This window comes from Callionymus lyra, chromosome 17 (assembly GCF_982586985.1).
Source record: "Callionymus lyra chromosome 17, fCalLyr1.hap1.1, whole genome shotgun sequence".
In the NCBI taxonomy this organism is placed as follows: domain Eukaryota; kingdom Metazoa; phylum Chordata; class Actinopteri; order Syngnathiformes; family Callionymidae; genus Callionymus; species Callionymus lyra.
In genome coordinates this window covers 12,426,919-12,442,292 of record NC_141834.1, presented here as the reverse complement: position 1 = coordinate 12,442,292, position 15,374 = coordinate 12,426,919, and the positions used below count along the sequence as shown (strand labels likewise).

General features: G+C 38.3%; 2 protein-coding genes across 4 annotated transcripts; one reads left to right on the top strand and one right to left on the bottom strand.

Moving 5' to 3' along the window:
* Positions 1–40: 40 nt before the first annotated feature.
* osgin2 (oxidative stress induced growth inhibitor family member 2) lies at positions 41–9,509 on the bottom strand. Of its 3 annotated transcripts, none has more exons than XM_087778848.1 (6): positions 9,428–9,509; positions 5,769–5,856; positions 5,053–5,189; positions 3,397–3,588; positions 3,250–3,341; positions 41–2,573 (listed from the first exon to the last, which is right to left on the bottom strand). In XM_087778848.1, exons 2-6 carry the CDS (start codon positions 5,833–5,835, stop codon positions 1,448–1,450), a joined length of 1,614 nt encoding a protein of 537 aa, XP_087634974.1. In that variant the 5' UTR covers positions 5,836–5,856; positions 9,428–9,509; the 3' UTR covers positions 41–1,447. The 3 variants fall into 3 exon arrangements, with proteins under 3 accessions (XP_087634974.1, XP_087634972.1, XP_087634973.1); XM_087778846.1 differs by lacking the exon at positions 9,428–9,509 and adding an exon at positions 7,738–8,187; XM_087778847.1 differs by lacking the exon at positions 9,428–9,509 and adding an exon at positions 7,880–8,187.
* On the top strand, positions 9,452–15,253 carry gtpbp10 (GTP-binding protein 10 (putative)). The gene is made up of 10 exons (XM_087778863.1): positions 9,452–9,576; positions 10,146–10,339; positions 10,415–10,506; positions 11,867–12,011; positions 12,078–12,151; positions 12,219–12,271; positions 12,333–12,440; positions 12,502–12,579; positions 12,657–12,780; positions 14,133–15,253. The coding sequence occupies exons 1-10, from the start codon at positions 9,544–9,546 to the stop codon at positions 14,333–14,335; spliced, it is 1,104 nt and encodes a 367-aa protein (XP_087634989.1). The 5' UTR covers positions 9,452–9,543; the 3' UTR covers positions 14,336–15,253.
* The last annotated feature ends 121 nt before the right edge of the window (positions 15,254–15,374 follow it).

Below are 15,374 nucleotides of genomic sequence, written 5' to 3'. Positions count from 1 at the left end.
CGCTGCTCCGGTAAGACCTTGTTAAATTTGCACCAGTTTTATTTCATTCATTAAATATCACATTATAATTTTAACAACATTTTGGATCACCCAGCAGCGTGTTAAATAAACCATAAATAATAGTTATTTTTCAATTTACAAACCAAGACGTTACTAATTATTACAATTATTTTCATATCTTTACATTAGAGATACAAAATGTTATTTGTCTATTTTTAATAAATCATATGTTTGAGGTTTGCTTGTATATTTAAAATAAATAACTTTATTAGACTTGATTTTTTAACTTGTACTTTAATGCACCTTAAATTAAGGGTGAAAAAAAAAAGTTAAATGGAGTTTTTAAATAAATCTTGTTTTCTTAATTCTCTTAAATCATGTTATTACATTTTAATAAACATTTTGTTGCCAAAACGAATGATGTTATTCTGATTTAAAAGTGCGTCAGCAAAACCATCCAAAAAATATAATTAATATTTCGGATCCTCCCAAAACTGCATCTTTTTTTTTTAATCCCAGGTTATCATTCATAGAAGGTTGGTCAGTTCAACGCTGGCGTTTTGGGACCGACATGTTGACGCTAAAATACCCCGGGAACTGCTTTGACGAGCCCCTGGAGACTCTTGTTTTCTTGGATTAATTAATCCTTTTGGGATTATTGACGTTTCCTCAAAGGCAATTTAAGACTTGGCTCATCAAAAGGTCGATTATTACTCTTGGGGAAAAAACGAGCATTGCAAGATTTCAGCGATAAATAAGTCTAGAGGTGCATTTGAGCCTTAAAGCAGCAATACGTAAGATTGAAAAGATTGTTTCTAGCTAAAATCTTAAGAGAAAGACTCCCATTGTTTCTCTACTTTAACAGTTATGGAAATGAGTGCAATCACCGTTTATTAGCCACTGAAGTAAAGCAGTTGGACATTGCATCATGTGGAGAACTTATGAAATAAAAGCTAAAGATTTACGTTACGGAAATTGCGAAGCCAAGATTCCACGTAGTGCTGCTTTAAACGACTTGTTTCCTTTTGCTGCTGAGATGCGTTGAAATCAAAACGTCCCTTCAAGGTCTTCAGTCAGGCAATGACGAATACATTCAAACCATTAAAAAAAAAAAAAAAAAATTTGCATAGGAGAAAACCCTCTAGATTTTGGGGAAAGGAACTGCTACAGGAGGCCCAGAAATCCTTGAATCGATGGTTGACGCTTTGACAAGGTTAGCATGAGTATTGTCAAAGATGGCCGCAAACGTATTCCAAAATAAGCGATGGTCAACTGTAAGGGACGCCTGGATCGAGCAAAACAGCCACGTGTCGTGAAAACAGCCAGAGGTTTCGGTCGCTGACGAAGATACACCCGACAAGAAAGCATTGACACACACTCCAAGAAGTCGAAAAAAGGCTCTACACAGCTCCTTACAGTTTCATGCACCCCGAGATCTTCTGTGGATTCATATGAAGTCATTCCCGCCGCCGCTGATGAGCTTCTCCTTCTTCTTGAGTCTCTTCAGGAGGCAGGAGGCGACCCCCAGAGCGCCGCCCTTCAGAAAGCGCACAAAGTTGTCGCCCACCAGCGGCCCCATGGCGAACAGTCCCGGCTCTTTGGTGCACTCGAACGTAAAGGGGTTGATGTCGATGGGGTTCTGCTTGCAGGAGATGGGCTTCTCCGGGTCCAGGCCGAGATACCGACCCTGGCCTTTGAGGAAAAACAAGTTGGGATTGGTCCCGATGAGCACCAGAGCCATGGAGATCTTGAACGCCTTCAGGGAGTTGTTCCCTTGGAGCAGACACTTCTTGTCTGGCTGGAACGACAGCACACAGTGTTCTGGGAAACTAGTGTAGTCCGGAAACACGGACCCCGGGCCTCGGCCCAGCTGCGGTTTTTGGCATATCTTGGCACAGACCGACGAGGCCACGCCTGCCGGCGAAGGCCTTTTCTGAGAAGGTGAGTTGGTCTGCGAGCACATCATGCTGTAGACCTTGTGGTACTCCGGGTAAAGGGTCTTGGGGAGCTGCTTGAAGATCAAGTCGGCGTCGTCCACGGTTTTACGGAACACGTGCAGGACCCTCACGTTGCTCTCGCAGGCGCACAGCACCGCGTCCGCCGCGCTCAGACCGGCGCCGACGATCAAGACCGGGTCGGAGTTCGAGTCCAGCGTCCGTTGGGTCAAGGCCGCGCCCAGTTCGGAGACGCTGTGGAACACGAACGGCAGGTCTTCGCCTTCCACGCTCAAGTGCACCGGCGAATCGGACGCCCCCGTGGCCAGAACCACGTTCTGCGCGAACAGCGAGAAGGGGATGTGAGCGTCGTTCTGCAGCTGCTGGTAACCCCGCACTTCCCAGAGAGCGCCGTCCTCGCCGCTCGTCACAAGATCTCTGAACCCTTCGTGACAAACGTCCTCCGCCGCACCGGCCGGACCGCGATCCAGCGCCTCCACTTCCTGTCCCCGACTGAGCTTCTGGACCGACGTCACGTAGGTGTTGTCCACGAAGTTTTTCTGGAGGCCCTTCAGCTTCACGTAGTTCTGGTAATAGGACGAGATCTCTTTGGGTGTAGCTCTGTCGCTGGTCACGTCCCTGTCGACAGACAACGCTAGCATGAGGTGTGTAAGAAAATATCCAAACACTAAATAAACACGATATTTTTGCACGATATCATATTCAACACGTATCCATATTTTCTGTTTTCACTTTTAAGTATATTCATGGTTAATGTTTAAATAAAGTGTCCATAAATAAAACTTTTTTTTGTACAGTACATGTACAGTACAATTAACATGCAAATATACACTGTGTTTGTTCATTGTGTGTTACATTACAATTTCTGGCCGTTATTACCTCGTTATTAAAAATAAAAAATCGTTGAAATCATGCAAGATCCTGGCAATGACTGAGGACGAGAGGATACAGTTGATTCCAGCAGCTTTTAAAGCTGATGTTCGGACATTTTGGTTTCAAAAACAAATGAAAGCAGTTACCACTTCACCAAGAGTCAAGTACTTGGAAAATACTACAAATATATCCTTGTTACTATGGTATTGCAATATATCGTATCGTTGCCTGTAAATCGTGATACATATCGTAGCACCAGTTTCTCGCCAATAATGTAAAGTAAAGTAATTTGTATTTATAGAGCGCTTTTCCAGACCAGGGTCACAAAGCGCTTAAACAATCAAAACAATACTCACTAAAATATATACTTTAAAGGTCAAGAACACCCCTAATAGCATCTACTAGCATCTACGATAAGTACCTTCTTTTCCCATTGGTCAGGTCTCTGTACTTGACCCCTGGGAGCTCCATCCAGATGCCAAGACTGATGGTCAACATGGAGCCTTCCATGGCCTGAGGAGAGAAGAACGTGAGTCCGAGAAGAAGGATTCCACGAGGACCACCTTACATGCCAGGCACCACCAGGGGTTCCCTTCCCCAGCACCAGATGAGGAACCCGCTGCTGCTTGTCTCTCCTCCACTGGAGGACCGGAGGGAACTCGTAGCCGAAGTCGGCATTAGGATGCAGGAGTGTGTCGAACAACACGGCCACTGGGTTTCCTGACCGTCCTTCCAAACCTTCGCTCAGGTATTCAAGATCCTTCGGAGGGACAGAAACAGTATTTCATTTACCCAGACTTTTAAAAAACGGTTATTTGAAAGAAAAAAAAGAGTACATTTCACGTGTTTGGGTACTAACTTCTACTACTGCAAATACAAATTACTGCTAGTATTAGTAAAACTACCACTATGACAAATTTGTCTTCAACTAGTATTTCCAAATACCTAAACTACTAGTGTTAACGCAATATTATGAACACTTTACTACAACTTTTACGTTTACTGATGTAAATCCAAATACTACTAGTTTTACTACAACTACTACGTCTACTGCTGTAAATCCAAATACTACTAGTTTTACTACAACTACTTCGTCTAATGCTGTAAATCCAAATACTACTAGTTTTACTACAACTACTTCGTCTAATGCTGTAAATCCAAATAGTATTAAGGTAACTTCTACCATTACAAATTGAACTACAACTACTACTTCTACCACTGCAAACACAAATAATACTAGTATAAGAACAACTACTGCTACTGACAAATTGTACTACTCCTAGTACTTCTGCTACGGCAAATCATAATGCTACTATTACTACTACAACATATGCTACAACTAGTAGTACTTCTACAAACAACAACTAGTTGTACTAATAATAGTTTTATAACTATTGTTATCACAGCTACTTTTTCTTGTACTACTCCCACCAGCACTAATAATAATATTTATATTAAAGCTACAAATGCTTCTTAAATTACTAATGTAGTAGTACTACTAAAGTAGAAACTTCTATTAATAGTTGTACAATTTCTTAACGTCCAATACTGAATTTTTTTTGTGGTTGAATGTTTAATTATTCAGGTGTAATCGAGGCTAGAAGGGTTTTAAAAAATATGAAGTTAAACGGTCCATCTTCTAATTATGTTTAGAAGACAAACAAACAACTGCTTTTAAAAGAAAGTTAAAAAAGAACAATATGACAAACATGTGCAAAGGCGGCCTATACCCTTTATATATGTGGTCCTTAAGAATTCAGGGTAAAAATATACTGTAGTTCCTTTAATTAATTTCCTAGTTTTTCCTTATTTACCAAGGTTATGATTGGAGTTGTTGTTGAATTATAATACTTAATTTAATAATTTCCTCCAATATAAATTAACTAATAGCCCAAATGGGTGAATTAAACACATTTAAATGTTTTTCTTGCAGTTATTTGCCAAAATATTCACCAATTAAAAATCGTCGGATCATTACACAGGCCCTGTTTTATATCTTCATTTCCTTTAGTCCTTATTATTGAAGTGTTCAGGCTCGATGGTCACAAGTTTGATTTCTCACCACTGAGCCAAGTTTGAGTGAAATGATCCATCTTTACACTTGAACTTTCATTGATTTTCAAAAATGTAACTTTACTTCAGTCAATTTCATCAGATTTAACGCACTTTTGATTTATCGTTCCACACATCTTTGACAGACCCGGACTATTTGTCATTTCTTTACCTGCTCGGTGACGGACAAATGCTTGTTCTCCTCTAGTTTCCGGTAGAGGATAGGATTGGGGTGAACGGTTGTAGGATCGAGGTACGGCTTGTATCCACTCAGCAGGTACGAGAGACAAATTCCAGACGGACCGTTACCTGAAGACGACGAAGGAATTAGAGGTTAGCATTGAGGGGCGTGCATTGGCAAGAATCTGACGATAAGATATGTATCACGATACCCGGACGTTGATGCAATATATAGTGATACTGTAGTAACAAGGATTTATTTGTAGTATTGTCCAGTACTTGACTCTGGTGTTGCTGATTTCACAGACCGAAGTCGTAACTGCTTTCATTTGTTTTGAAACCAAAATATGTCCAAGCATTAGCTTTGAAAGCTGCTGGAGTCGACTGTATCCCCTCGTCCTCAGTCATTGTCGGGATTTCATTATTAAGCTGACTGCTGCCATCTAGCAGCCGGAAGTTGAATTGCAACACAAGAGTAAAATAAAAAAGACGAGGTAAATAATTTTAATTTTAAATAAATTTAAAAAAAAGTTTATTTTAAACATACTTCATTGAACTGTTAATGTAAAATAATAGGAAATAAAAGATAAAATAGTGATACAGTGAATATCGAAACAGTGGTTTAAGATGTATATATATTTTGCCGTATTGATATTTTCCAACACTCGTAGTCAGCTTGCTACATGGCTGTCGAGAGGAGGAGCTCACCTATGATGACCACGGGAAAAGTCGGCGGCTTCTCTTGAGGTGTCGTGGTCTTTTCCAGGAGAGGCATGGCAGCAGCCAGAGCCGAGCACTGAAACACAATTTTTTTTTAACCTAATCCGGTTCAGTCGCTCATTGACGCTCGTGCACTCGTGATGCCTCCGCTGAACTCTAGCTGCTGCTCTGCTAGCCTCTGATAACCTCTGTGCGTCACCTCCCAAACCAGAGGAACTTTTAATCAGATTTATGTAGGCGTGGGTCGGAGCTCCCATTGAACACGTGTATTAAGTACTACACAGCAATGCTATTGTGGGCAGCAAATCCGCCTCCCCCCTTACCCCCCCATACCCCTCACCCTCCCGTGATCACAACGAACGGGCCGTAATCCCATCGCTTCTGTTTATTCCTTCACCACAGTATTGAATAGATGAGAATGCTAACTTGGCACTGTGACAGAACCGGCCCATCAGATCTCCCACTCGGCACAAAAGCTACATCCAGGACCCAACGGTGCCAACGCCGCCCCATAAACCAGGTAATCCCCGGACTTCTCTTTGGTCAGGAAAAGGGCGTTGGCTGTGCTTTCCATACATGTTACACTTTTTTTTCTGATAATCGTTGTGAATGAAGCTGTTGTGCAACTTCAGACAAAGACAACTATTCAAGGTAACATATGGAAGTTCTAAGTCTGTTAGCGGCCACTTCAAGCTGGTGCCTTCTCAGTCCGGTCCAATTATGAACTGGCAAAAGGTCTTTAGAAGGAAAATTTAAAATAAAATGTTTTATAAAGACGAAAATAATGTGTTTCAATGTAACTTTTTTTTTTACCTACAACAATTAAAAATCCTCAAGAAAGGCCTGTCCATCCTTCTTTAAAAATATATGACCAATATTTTATTAATTTAATTCATTCATAAATACTTTATTATATTATGGGTTTTTTTCCAATAAAAGTATGTTATCTTAGATGTAAATCCAGTACTTACTAAAGTCCCAAAGTTGTATATTAGGTTAGGTAGAACCTTATTGATATTGAAATTGTTTTTTCCAATTACAATAATAATAATAATATAATAATAATAATAATAATAATAATAATCTCTATTTATATATCGCCTTTCTAGACCAGGGTCACAAAGCGCTTTGACAGCCATTCACACATACTGATGGGAGTAGGCTGCACCACACGGCGCTGAATCTGCCATCACAATATTAATATTAATATTGTAATAATATTGTACCCTGTTACAATATTAGATTAGATATACTTTATCAAAAACATGTGTTTTGCTAGTAAATTAAATATAACAATTAAACTTTATTTATACATCATTTTATTTGCGACACTGTTCTAAAACAGCTTTTGACATCACTCAAAAACCACTGTGGGAGCCGAGGTCTCATAGCGACAAGTCACTGAAGGAAATGGTTTTAAATAAACGTTGTATTTATATAACGCAATAATAAATAATGTGTTGAATATAGAAATGCAGTTTCTAATAACACATTGAGGACATTTTATCCAGGAATATTTTTTAATAAAAATATGCATTATGACTCAAATCTAATACGGGCGATAGAGACTAAATTATTTTTGAGTTACTATAAAAATAAAGATAAAGATTTATTTCAGATTTATGCGTTTTAAATCATGTGAAAGTCTTTAGATTTATGGGTCTTCACTGTCACGGGGTCTTCAGTGATGGTGCTGCGGTCGGTTTACGTTTAAACAGTTGATGGTAAGTTGATGCTGACAGGAAGTGTCACAACCACAACACAATACACACATGTGCGAACCTGCTTCCATCACCCGCTTATTTTCAGGAAGCCACATCAGCCCCACTCAAAACACCCCACGAACACACACACAAAAACCTCCTTCAAGTCTGGAAGTACCAGAGTCCAGTACACGCACGTGCTTCTGTCGCCATGGTTGCATCATTCAGGTCAAACACTCACGATGGATTCTTACCGTGGATTCTGTCTTTAAACCTGCGTGTCGACCTGCTCCCCCTCAGAGCCCACGCAAGCCTTCTTTTTTTTTGGGGTACGCGTTTAAATAGCCTCGTGCCGGGGGTGGGAGGTCCCACGCGCGAGATAAAGAGAACACGCACCTGTGTCGAACCCGTCGATCTCTACGTCTGCTCGGTGTCCACGGTTGTCTCCGTGGAGTGTGTGTGTGTGTGTGTGTGTGTGTGTGTGTTTGTACAGGGAACCGGGTCCTGCGCGTGGATTCCGCGTCACATGCGCATCCCTGCACCGACATGCGCGTTCGCGAAAAGGAGAGCGTCTCTCCTCTGCGCGCGACCGAGAGAAGTTCAAGAAAAATGTCGCGATTATTTTTTATATTTGTGTCACAAGATACTACTTAAGCCAAACTAAATAATATTGTTACTTATAATATTCTGAGGTACTTCCCTGCCGTGAGCCGACGTTTACTTCCGTTTTAGTTATCTTGTTTTGAAGGGCATTAAAGACGTTTACTTCCGTTTTAGTTATCTTATTTTGAAGGGCACTGAAGATGGCTCCGTGTGTTCCGTTCACGGTGCTGTGTTAGAAAGTAGGAAGGAAGGGAAGAATGGAATTTTCTATAATATAAATTCAAATATGTTTTAACAGTTTGCTCTAAACTCACAATACGCAAACTGATAATATATATTGAAATGTGAGTACAATTAATCAAGGAACATTTCCTCAGGGGTCCCATATTTTATACAGTATTTGTTGTGGGGGGCACCGAGAAAAAAGTATAAAATCAAGTAAAAATACAGCTAAATATCCTAGATATTTTAATTAATGTTTTTATTTCATAAAATATGTTTATGAAATGTGGACTTTTCCCAGGTTTGCTCTTTAAGTTAATATATATTTGTTAGTGGTGCTATGCTGTGGTGTTCTATGCTGTGGTGTGTTGGGGTGAGAATGTGTCCAAGAGGAGTGTCAACAGGTTGGACAGACTGATCAGAAAGGGTGGTTCTGTGGTTGGAATGAAGCTGGACTCACTGGTGACAGTTGCTGAGAGGAGATCATTGAACAAACTACTGTCCATCATGGATGATGACAGTCATCCTCTGAACACTGTCATCAGTGATAAGAGAAGCAGAATGAGTGCACGAATGCTCCTACCCAGGTGCAAAACAAATAGACTCAGGGACTCATTCATCCCTCAGGCTATTAAATTGTACAATTCTGAGTTCGGTGCAGGAGTGGAGTGAGAGTATCTGGATGTTCTGTTCTATGTTAGTCTTTGTATCCTTTGTCTTTGTTGTTTTTCTTTGACCTATGTTCTTTGTCTTTATCTTTATACTTAGATTGTGTCATCGTGTTCTTCCTCTTATGTTCTTTTCTTATTTTATTTTTTATGTATTATTTTTTTATTGTTGATGAAAAATTGCTGGCTACTGGAAAAAACTATTTTTTAAAGTAGTCAATAAAGTTTTACCTTACCCTTACCTTACCTTAATATTGGTGTTAAACAAATTAAAAAAAACTACAACACTTGAACGCATCTGAACGCGTTTACGTACTTCACGTTTTGGTCACGTGTGTCTAGACAGTTTAATAACTAAGTGAATTATTTTTAACCCGCCACGTCCATTTAAAAAAAACGTATTAAATAATTCTATTTTGTCCGTTTTTAATTTAAAAAAAAAATTACTTACGTGTCGATTTAATGGTCACGTGACTCCGTCAAGCTCCGCCGTATGACGTCATCAGGACGCACACATGCTGGCTAGCTTTAGCATGTAGCAAGTATCCTGACGTATATAAACACAAGATGGTTCAACTCTGCAGGATATGCTTCCGTAAAGTAAGTATCAACCCCAAGTGAACATCCCATGAATGTATTCAATAGACATGTCTCGATTCAAACGATCTATTTGAGGGTAAATGTTAGCTAGCTTGGTGATGTAGCTCTTCTAGTGGCCAAGTGTAAACACTCCATTGACCTCTGAGAAGAAGTTCTGCATCAGGAGGAAACTTAAAGACGAAAAACACAACAAAAAAAAAAAACAGAATAAAAGTAGTTAAAGCATGAGCGTAAATTCTTCATTTTATTTCTTATTTTTTTATACAATAATAACAATAAACATACTAGTAAGTATACAACTCATGTTCCTAAGCTTTGTGTCATTTTCAAACAGTATTTTTTAATTCAATTCAATTTTATTTAAAGTGTCTTATCATAAGAAAGTTATCTCAAGACACTTAACTACAGTTGAAGTAAGACTAGAGTGGAGAAAGGAAAAATAGATCCCAGCAATTCAATTTTTTTTTATTTTCTTCAATATTTAAATCTTTAATTCCAATTTTTAACATGTTTCTGTGCTGTTTGCCATTTTTAAATGATGTTTTTTTTGTTCATGTTTGTGTGTCTAGTATGGAAACTTTGTGGACAACTTGCGCCTCTATGTCCGCGGTGGCAGCGGCGGGCAGGGTCTGCCCAGCCACGGCGGCCGAGGCGGGGAGGGAGGAAGCGTCTCTGTGGTGGCCACGAAGAACATAACCTTGAGGTCGATGAAGGACAAGTATCCTCAGAAGCGATTTGTAGGAGGACAAGGAGGCAACAGCAGGTCAGTGTGTCTTCTGGGTCGGATGGTCTTCCAACGGTTGACTGACGTGTCAATTGTTTTGTTTTTTATCGGCAGCATGCATTCACTGAAGGGAGAGAAAGGTGCCAACCGTGATGTTCCGGTGCCGGTCGGCATCACCGTCACCACCGATGATGAAAGGATAATCGGTAGGTTTTAATTATACTCTTGTCAGCACGTTTTAACCCTTTCAAGAAACATCTTAAGACGTTTTTATTTGTTCAGGCTTTTCCTTGAGTTTCTGGAACTCCTGTTGTGTTATCAGTTTTATCTTGACCTTTAAAGTATATACTTTATTGAATATTGTTTTGATTGTTTAAACGCTTTGTGACCCTGGTCTGGAAAAGCGCTATATAAATAAAAATTACTTGCTTACTTTTAAATCAAACAACTACTATATAAATTAACAGAAATGTATATCAAACTTTTTTTTTTTAGTTCTATAAGAAATAAACACTTTTTTTTTATATAGATTTAGAGAATAACTAAGATGCATTTAGTCCAGGGGCCCCCAGCTTTTTTTTTTTTTTACAACGTGACCAGGTTAATGCTGACATTCATTCTCATAAAAATAAAATCAGTGTTTGCAACAAGATCAAATAGAGTTTGTGTTTCACAAATGTTTTGCTGGTTTACAGACTTATTCTTTTACGAAGTGCATGTGACCCAAAAAGCCTCTTAATTAAAGTCACAGGAAACTGCTACTCAGGATCATTCTTTCAAAATAAAACACCTTTAAGACAACACTACAAGAAAGATTATTTTTTTGTGTAACTTGGAATATGTCACGCACTGGTACAGATTGCGAAAAAAATAAAATGATGTCAACAGCATAAAGTAAAACTAAATTGTATTGTACTAAAATTAGATTGTATCATCTTGTTCTTTCTCTGTATTTCTCTTTGTTCTTGTTCTTATTTTATTTTGATTATTCTTTTATGAAAAATTGCTGTATTTGCTGTGGATAATTTGGAAAAAAAACAATTTCAATCAATAAAGTTCTACCTAACCTAACCTAAATTACCAAAATATCAATATGAATTCTATAAATGACTCATTTTATTATAAATATTTAAGCTTCGGCATGTAATATAATCAGCATTTGCCGAGTCATGCCATTACTAGCTAGCCCAAAATAAGTTATTTAAAATGGGTTTTTATTTATTTAGACTTTAATTAACCTTCATAATGTATTTGTCAATATTTCATTGTCTTTGTTGAAATAAAAACAAGGAGTGGTGACAGAAATCGTTCGACTGAAAATGTTAATGATGTCGTAGTAGTTTTTCTTTAAGATAAGATCGTAAACTTTGAGTAGCAAGTTCTGGGTAGAAATGGATTTAAAATACAGTTGGACATTAAAACTATATTAACACTTTTATACACATAATAATAAAAACATGAACAATATTTTAAAACGATTATAAAGCTAAATATAGTGTTAAAATCACACAAAAATAAAGAGTAAATATAAGAGCTCTGGTGTCACGAGAGAAATCTTCTGTGCAGGTCACTTGAACGCTGTGGGCGACCGAGTGTTGGTGGCTCGAGGAGGACGAGGAGGATATTTCAACACAAACTTCAACCCTCAAAAGGGACAAGTTAGACAAATCCGACTGGACCTCAAACTCATCGCCGACGTGGGCCTCGTCGGGTGAGGATCCCGGACTCCATTATCTCACAGATTAATTTTCTAATCCGGGTTCTGTGTCGACGTCAGGTTCCCAAACGCTGGGAAGTCGTCTCTCCTCAAGAGTTTGTCGAACGCGATCCCGGAGATCGCCAACTACGCCTGTACGTTTGAACGCCAGGATTATTGATTAAAATCACTTTAAGACTCATAATATTTTCTCTTTCACAGTCACAACAGTTAAGCCTCAGATCGGCAAGATCATGTACAAAGACCACAAGCAGGTACATGAATGAAAGTGTGACGATAATGAAGAGGAAGAACTTTCTAAAGTGTCCGCTGTAGATCTCCGTCTCTGACCTGCCGGGTCTGATCGAGGGCGCTCACCTGAACAAAGGAATGGGCCACAAGTTCCTGAAGCACGTGGAGAGAACCAAACACTTGATGTTCGTGGTGAGTGTGACACAGTGTGTGTTTGTGTGGAGCAGATCATGAGGATGTTTTCTGACCTCAGGTGGACGTCGGTGGCTTCCAGTTGGCCGCTAATACTCCCTTCAGGTCGGCGTTTGAGGCCGTGCAGCTTCTGACGAAGGTGCGTATGATCTCTCTCTCTATATATATATGTATGTTATGTCACTGGTGATCTCATGGTCCGACTCTTGCTTTCAGGAGCTGGAGTTGTACAAGGAGGAGCTTCTGACCAAACCTGCTCTGCTGGTGGTCAACAAGATGGACCTGCCGGAGGCGGAGGAGAATCTCGCAGAGCTGACGGAGCAACTTCACAATCCACAGGGTAAATGTTGTCAAACCAAAGTGAAATATTTTCTTATATTTGATCTTCTCATGCATATCTATGGAAGTGTATAAGTACCAGAAGACTATTGACTCGATTTAACACTTAAATGACTAATATTTTTATTCAAATGTTTTAATATTAAGCATTGAATCTTTAGTTCAGTAATTTATATTTTAAAATGGTGTTATTTTTTTTATTTTTTTAACAGAATATCTTTATTCAATATTATGTATATTGATATGTTTAATGTGATTTTTATTTTATAATTAAAATAAATTCCAACAATTAACATCTTAAATGTCTTAATTCAATATTTCAAAATATAAATATATATAATGGAATTAGAATACCAAACTCTTCGTAAAAAAAAAAAAAACTTTTGAAAATGTAAAATGTTTTAAATTCAAAAGTTAAATTAAATACAAATATCAACTTTTCATTATACAAATTATTGAGTGAAATTATCAAAGTAATTAAAAAAAAAACAATTTTAGTTTCCAAAAATGGGTTTCAACACTTTAAATGTAAATTCGACTCGATTCTGATGGCACTGATATACTTCCACACCAGAGGTGGCTGGTGAAAAATATTCTATGTGGCGCTCTTTTCCAGTACATTCTTCTTCCTGCCTATCCTATATATTACATGTCGAAATCAACACTTTAATCTTGTCACTTTAAGCTAATGATGGATAATAATGTTTATTATGCTACTTGTTCTGATATAAATGAAAAATGTTTGAATTATACTTTGACATACATCATACAGAATAATTATTAAGAAACTTTTAACAACCTGTCGTCTGCACCAGAACATCAAAGATACTTACTACCAAATTATCACAAACGCACACAAGAAAAAACAATAAAATGTAAAAATATTGAAAAATTAAATAGAATTAAAATGTCGAGAGCGGGAATCAAACTGGCGAAACTTCACGTCCCCAAACTTCCAAAATGATGCGTCGATGCTAATGTTTACTATCATGCGTGACAATCATAATGTTCGCTTTTTTAAGCGCCCCCAAAATCATAGTCAGAGACGACACTTATCTCGTTTCTGTAGCTCATACTCTCCGCTAAAGAAAAGGAGGTCACTGACGGGCTCTTTAAAAAGCGACCCCTTGATAGACGGATGACGACACAAACCAAGATTATAATAACGTATATCAATGCAAATGTAGTTTATTAATGTGAGACTTCTACAAACATACAAAATATTGATGATTATTTTAAAACTAAAAAAACAACATAATAATATATAAATACATTTAAAAAACCTCCAAATTGTCTGGAGTCAACTGTTCCACACACAAACTACTCACTCCTTCCTTTTAATTCCATCTGCAGAGTTCTCTCACCTGTTACCAGAAGACATGATCCCTAAGAACTTCCTGACCTTTAAGGAAGTGGTTCCGGTCTCAGCTCTCACTGGTTCTGGTGTGGATCCACTGAAGGAAGTCATCAGAGCGTCGCTGGAGGAAGAAGCAGAGATGGAATCCAAACCGCTTCATGACGAGAGACTGAAGATGCTGAGGGAGAATATGCAATAAACATGGACAGTTTGGTGTAAATATATCTGTAAATCTCCTCAGGCTGCTTGTTGAAGACATGTTCTGATGCAGTGACTCGTAGAGATGAGGACACGCTTCTGTTGAGCTCATCAGAACCTCCTGTAGCTTCAAGATGAGCTCCAGTGAAATTGGTCCTAACTGAGCCTGAAGGTGGCGCTGTGGCTGCATTTAAATCCTTTTTTGTCATTATTTTGTTTATGAAATCAATAAAACAACATACAACTGCATAATCAGAGTGAGCAAAAAAAAATATATGAAAAAGGAAAGTTTAATTTTCAAATATCCAGAAAATGTTCTTTGATCAAACATTTAAAAAATGATGACAAATTAAACAAATAGGATAATGGATATAATGCTATGGAATGAAGGTGAATAATTCACTGTACATTATACAAGAGAAAAGGCTAATATTTAGAACATTAAGAAAACATTCTCCAGAGGAAAAACATTTAAAAGCCTTGAAGCCAAAACTGCTGCAGTTTTCTGCTCGACAGCATCAATAAATCTAGATCGGCTTCATCTCGTGACGATCAAACAACATACACGACACATCAGGCCGTTGACAACTGCAGTAGTCTGTAGTAAATCGCACTCTTAAGAGGATCCTAAAGGTTCAAATTGATTTTCCTTAACGAGGTCATGTGACCTCCTCTGACAGAACTTTTCAGTCAGGATTCTAATCATTCTTATGCTTTTGGTGGGAAATCTAAAAAGTAATGGTTGAATATATAGTTTTATAATGGTTTCTAACGTTGGATTCTTTCATTGAAAATGTTCTTTTAATATTCAATTATTTTCCTTTTTGAATCATTGGATGTAATCGTGTCCATGTTGAATGAGTTTCTTGTATATTAGTATCTTACTTTTCCTCAAAAGAATAAACACGACAAATGTTGACTGCTGAATAATATAATAGCAAATAAATGAGTTATCAAACAATATATTTTTTAACGCTGCCATCAGCGCGACAGTGCATCTTGGGTAGATCTTCTCACACGAGACCATTTGTGGCAAATTA

Coding starts and splice junctions, on each gene's coding strand:
- gtpbp10 (XM_087778863.1), top strand. CDS start 9,544: ATGGTTCAACTCTGCAGGATATGCTTCCGTAAA. Junction 12,012..12,077: donor GCCGACGTGGGCCTCGTCGG/GTGAGGATCCCG, acceptor TGTCGACGTCAG/GTTCCCAAACGCTGGGAAGT. Junction 12,781..14,132: donor GCAACTTCACAATCCACAGG/GTAAATGTTGTC, acceptor TTCCATCTGCAG/AGTTCTCTCACCTGTTACCA.
- osgin2 (XM_087778848.1), bottom strand. CDS start 5,835: ATGCCTCTCCTGGAAAAGACCACGACACCTCAAGAGAAGCCGCCGACT. Junction 3,589..5,052: donor ATTTGTCCGTCACCGAGCAG/GTAAAGAAATGA, acceptor GTCCCTCCGAAG/GATCTTGAATACCTGAGCGA. Junction 2,574..3,249: donor CTGACCAATGGGAAAAGAAG/GTACTTATCGTA, acceptor GTCTGTCGACAG/GGACGTGACCAGCGACAGAG.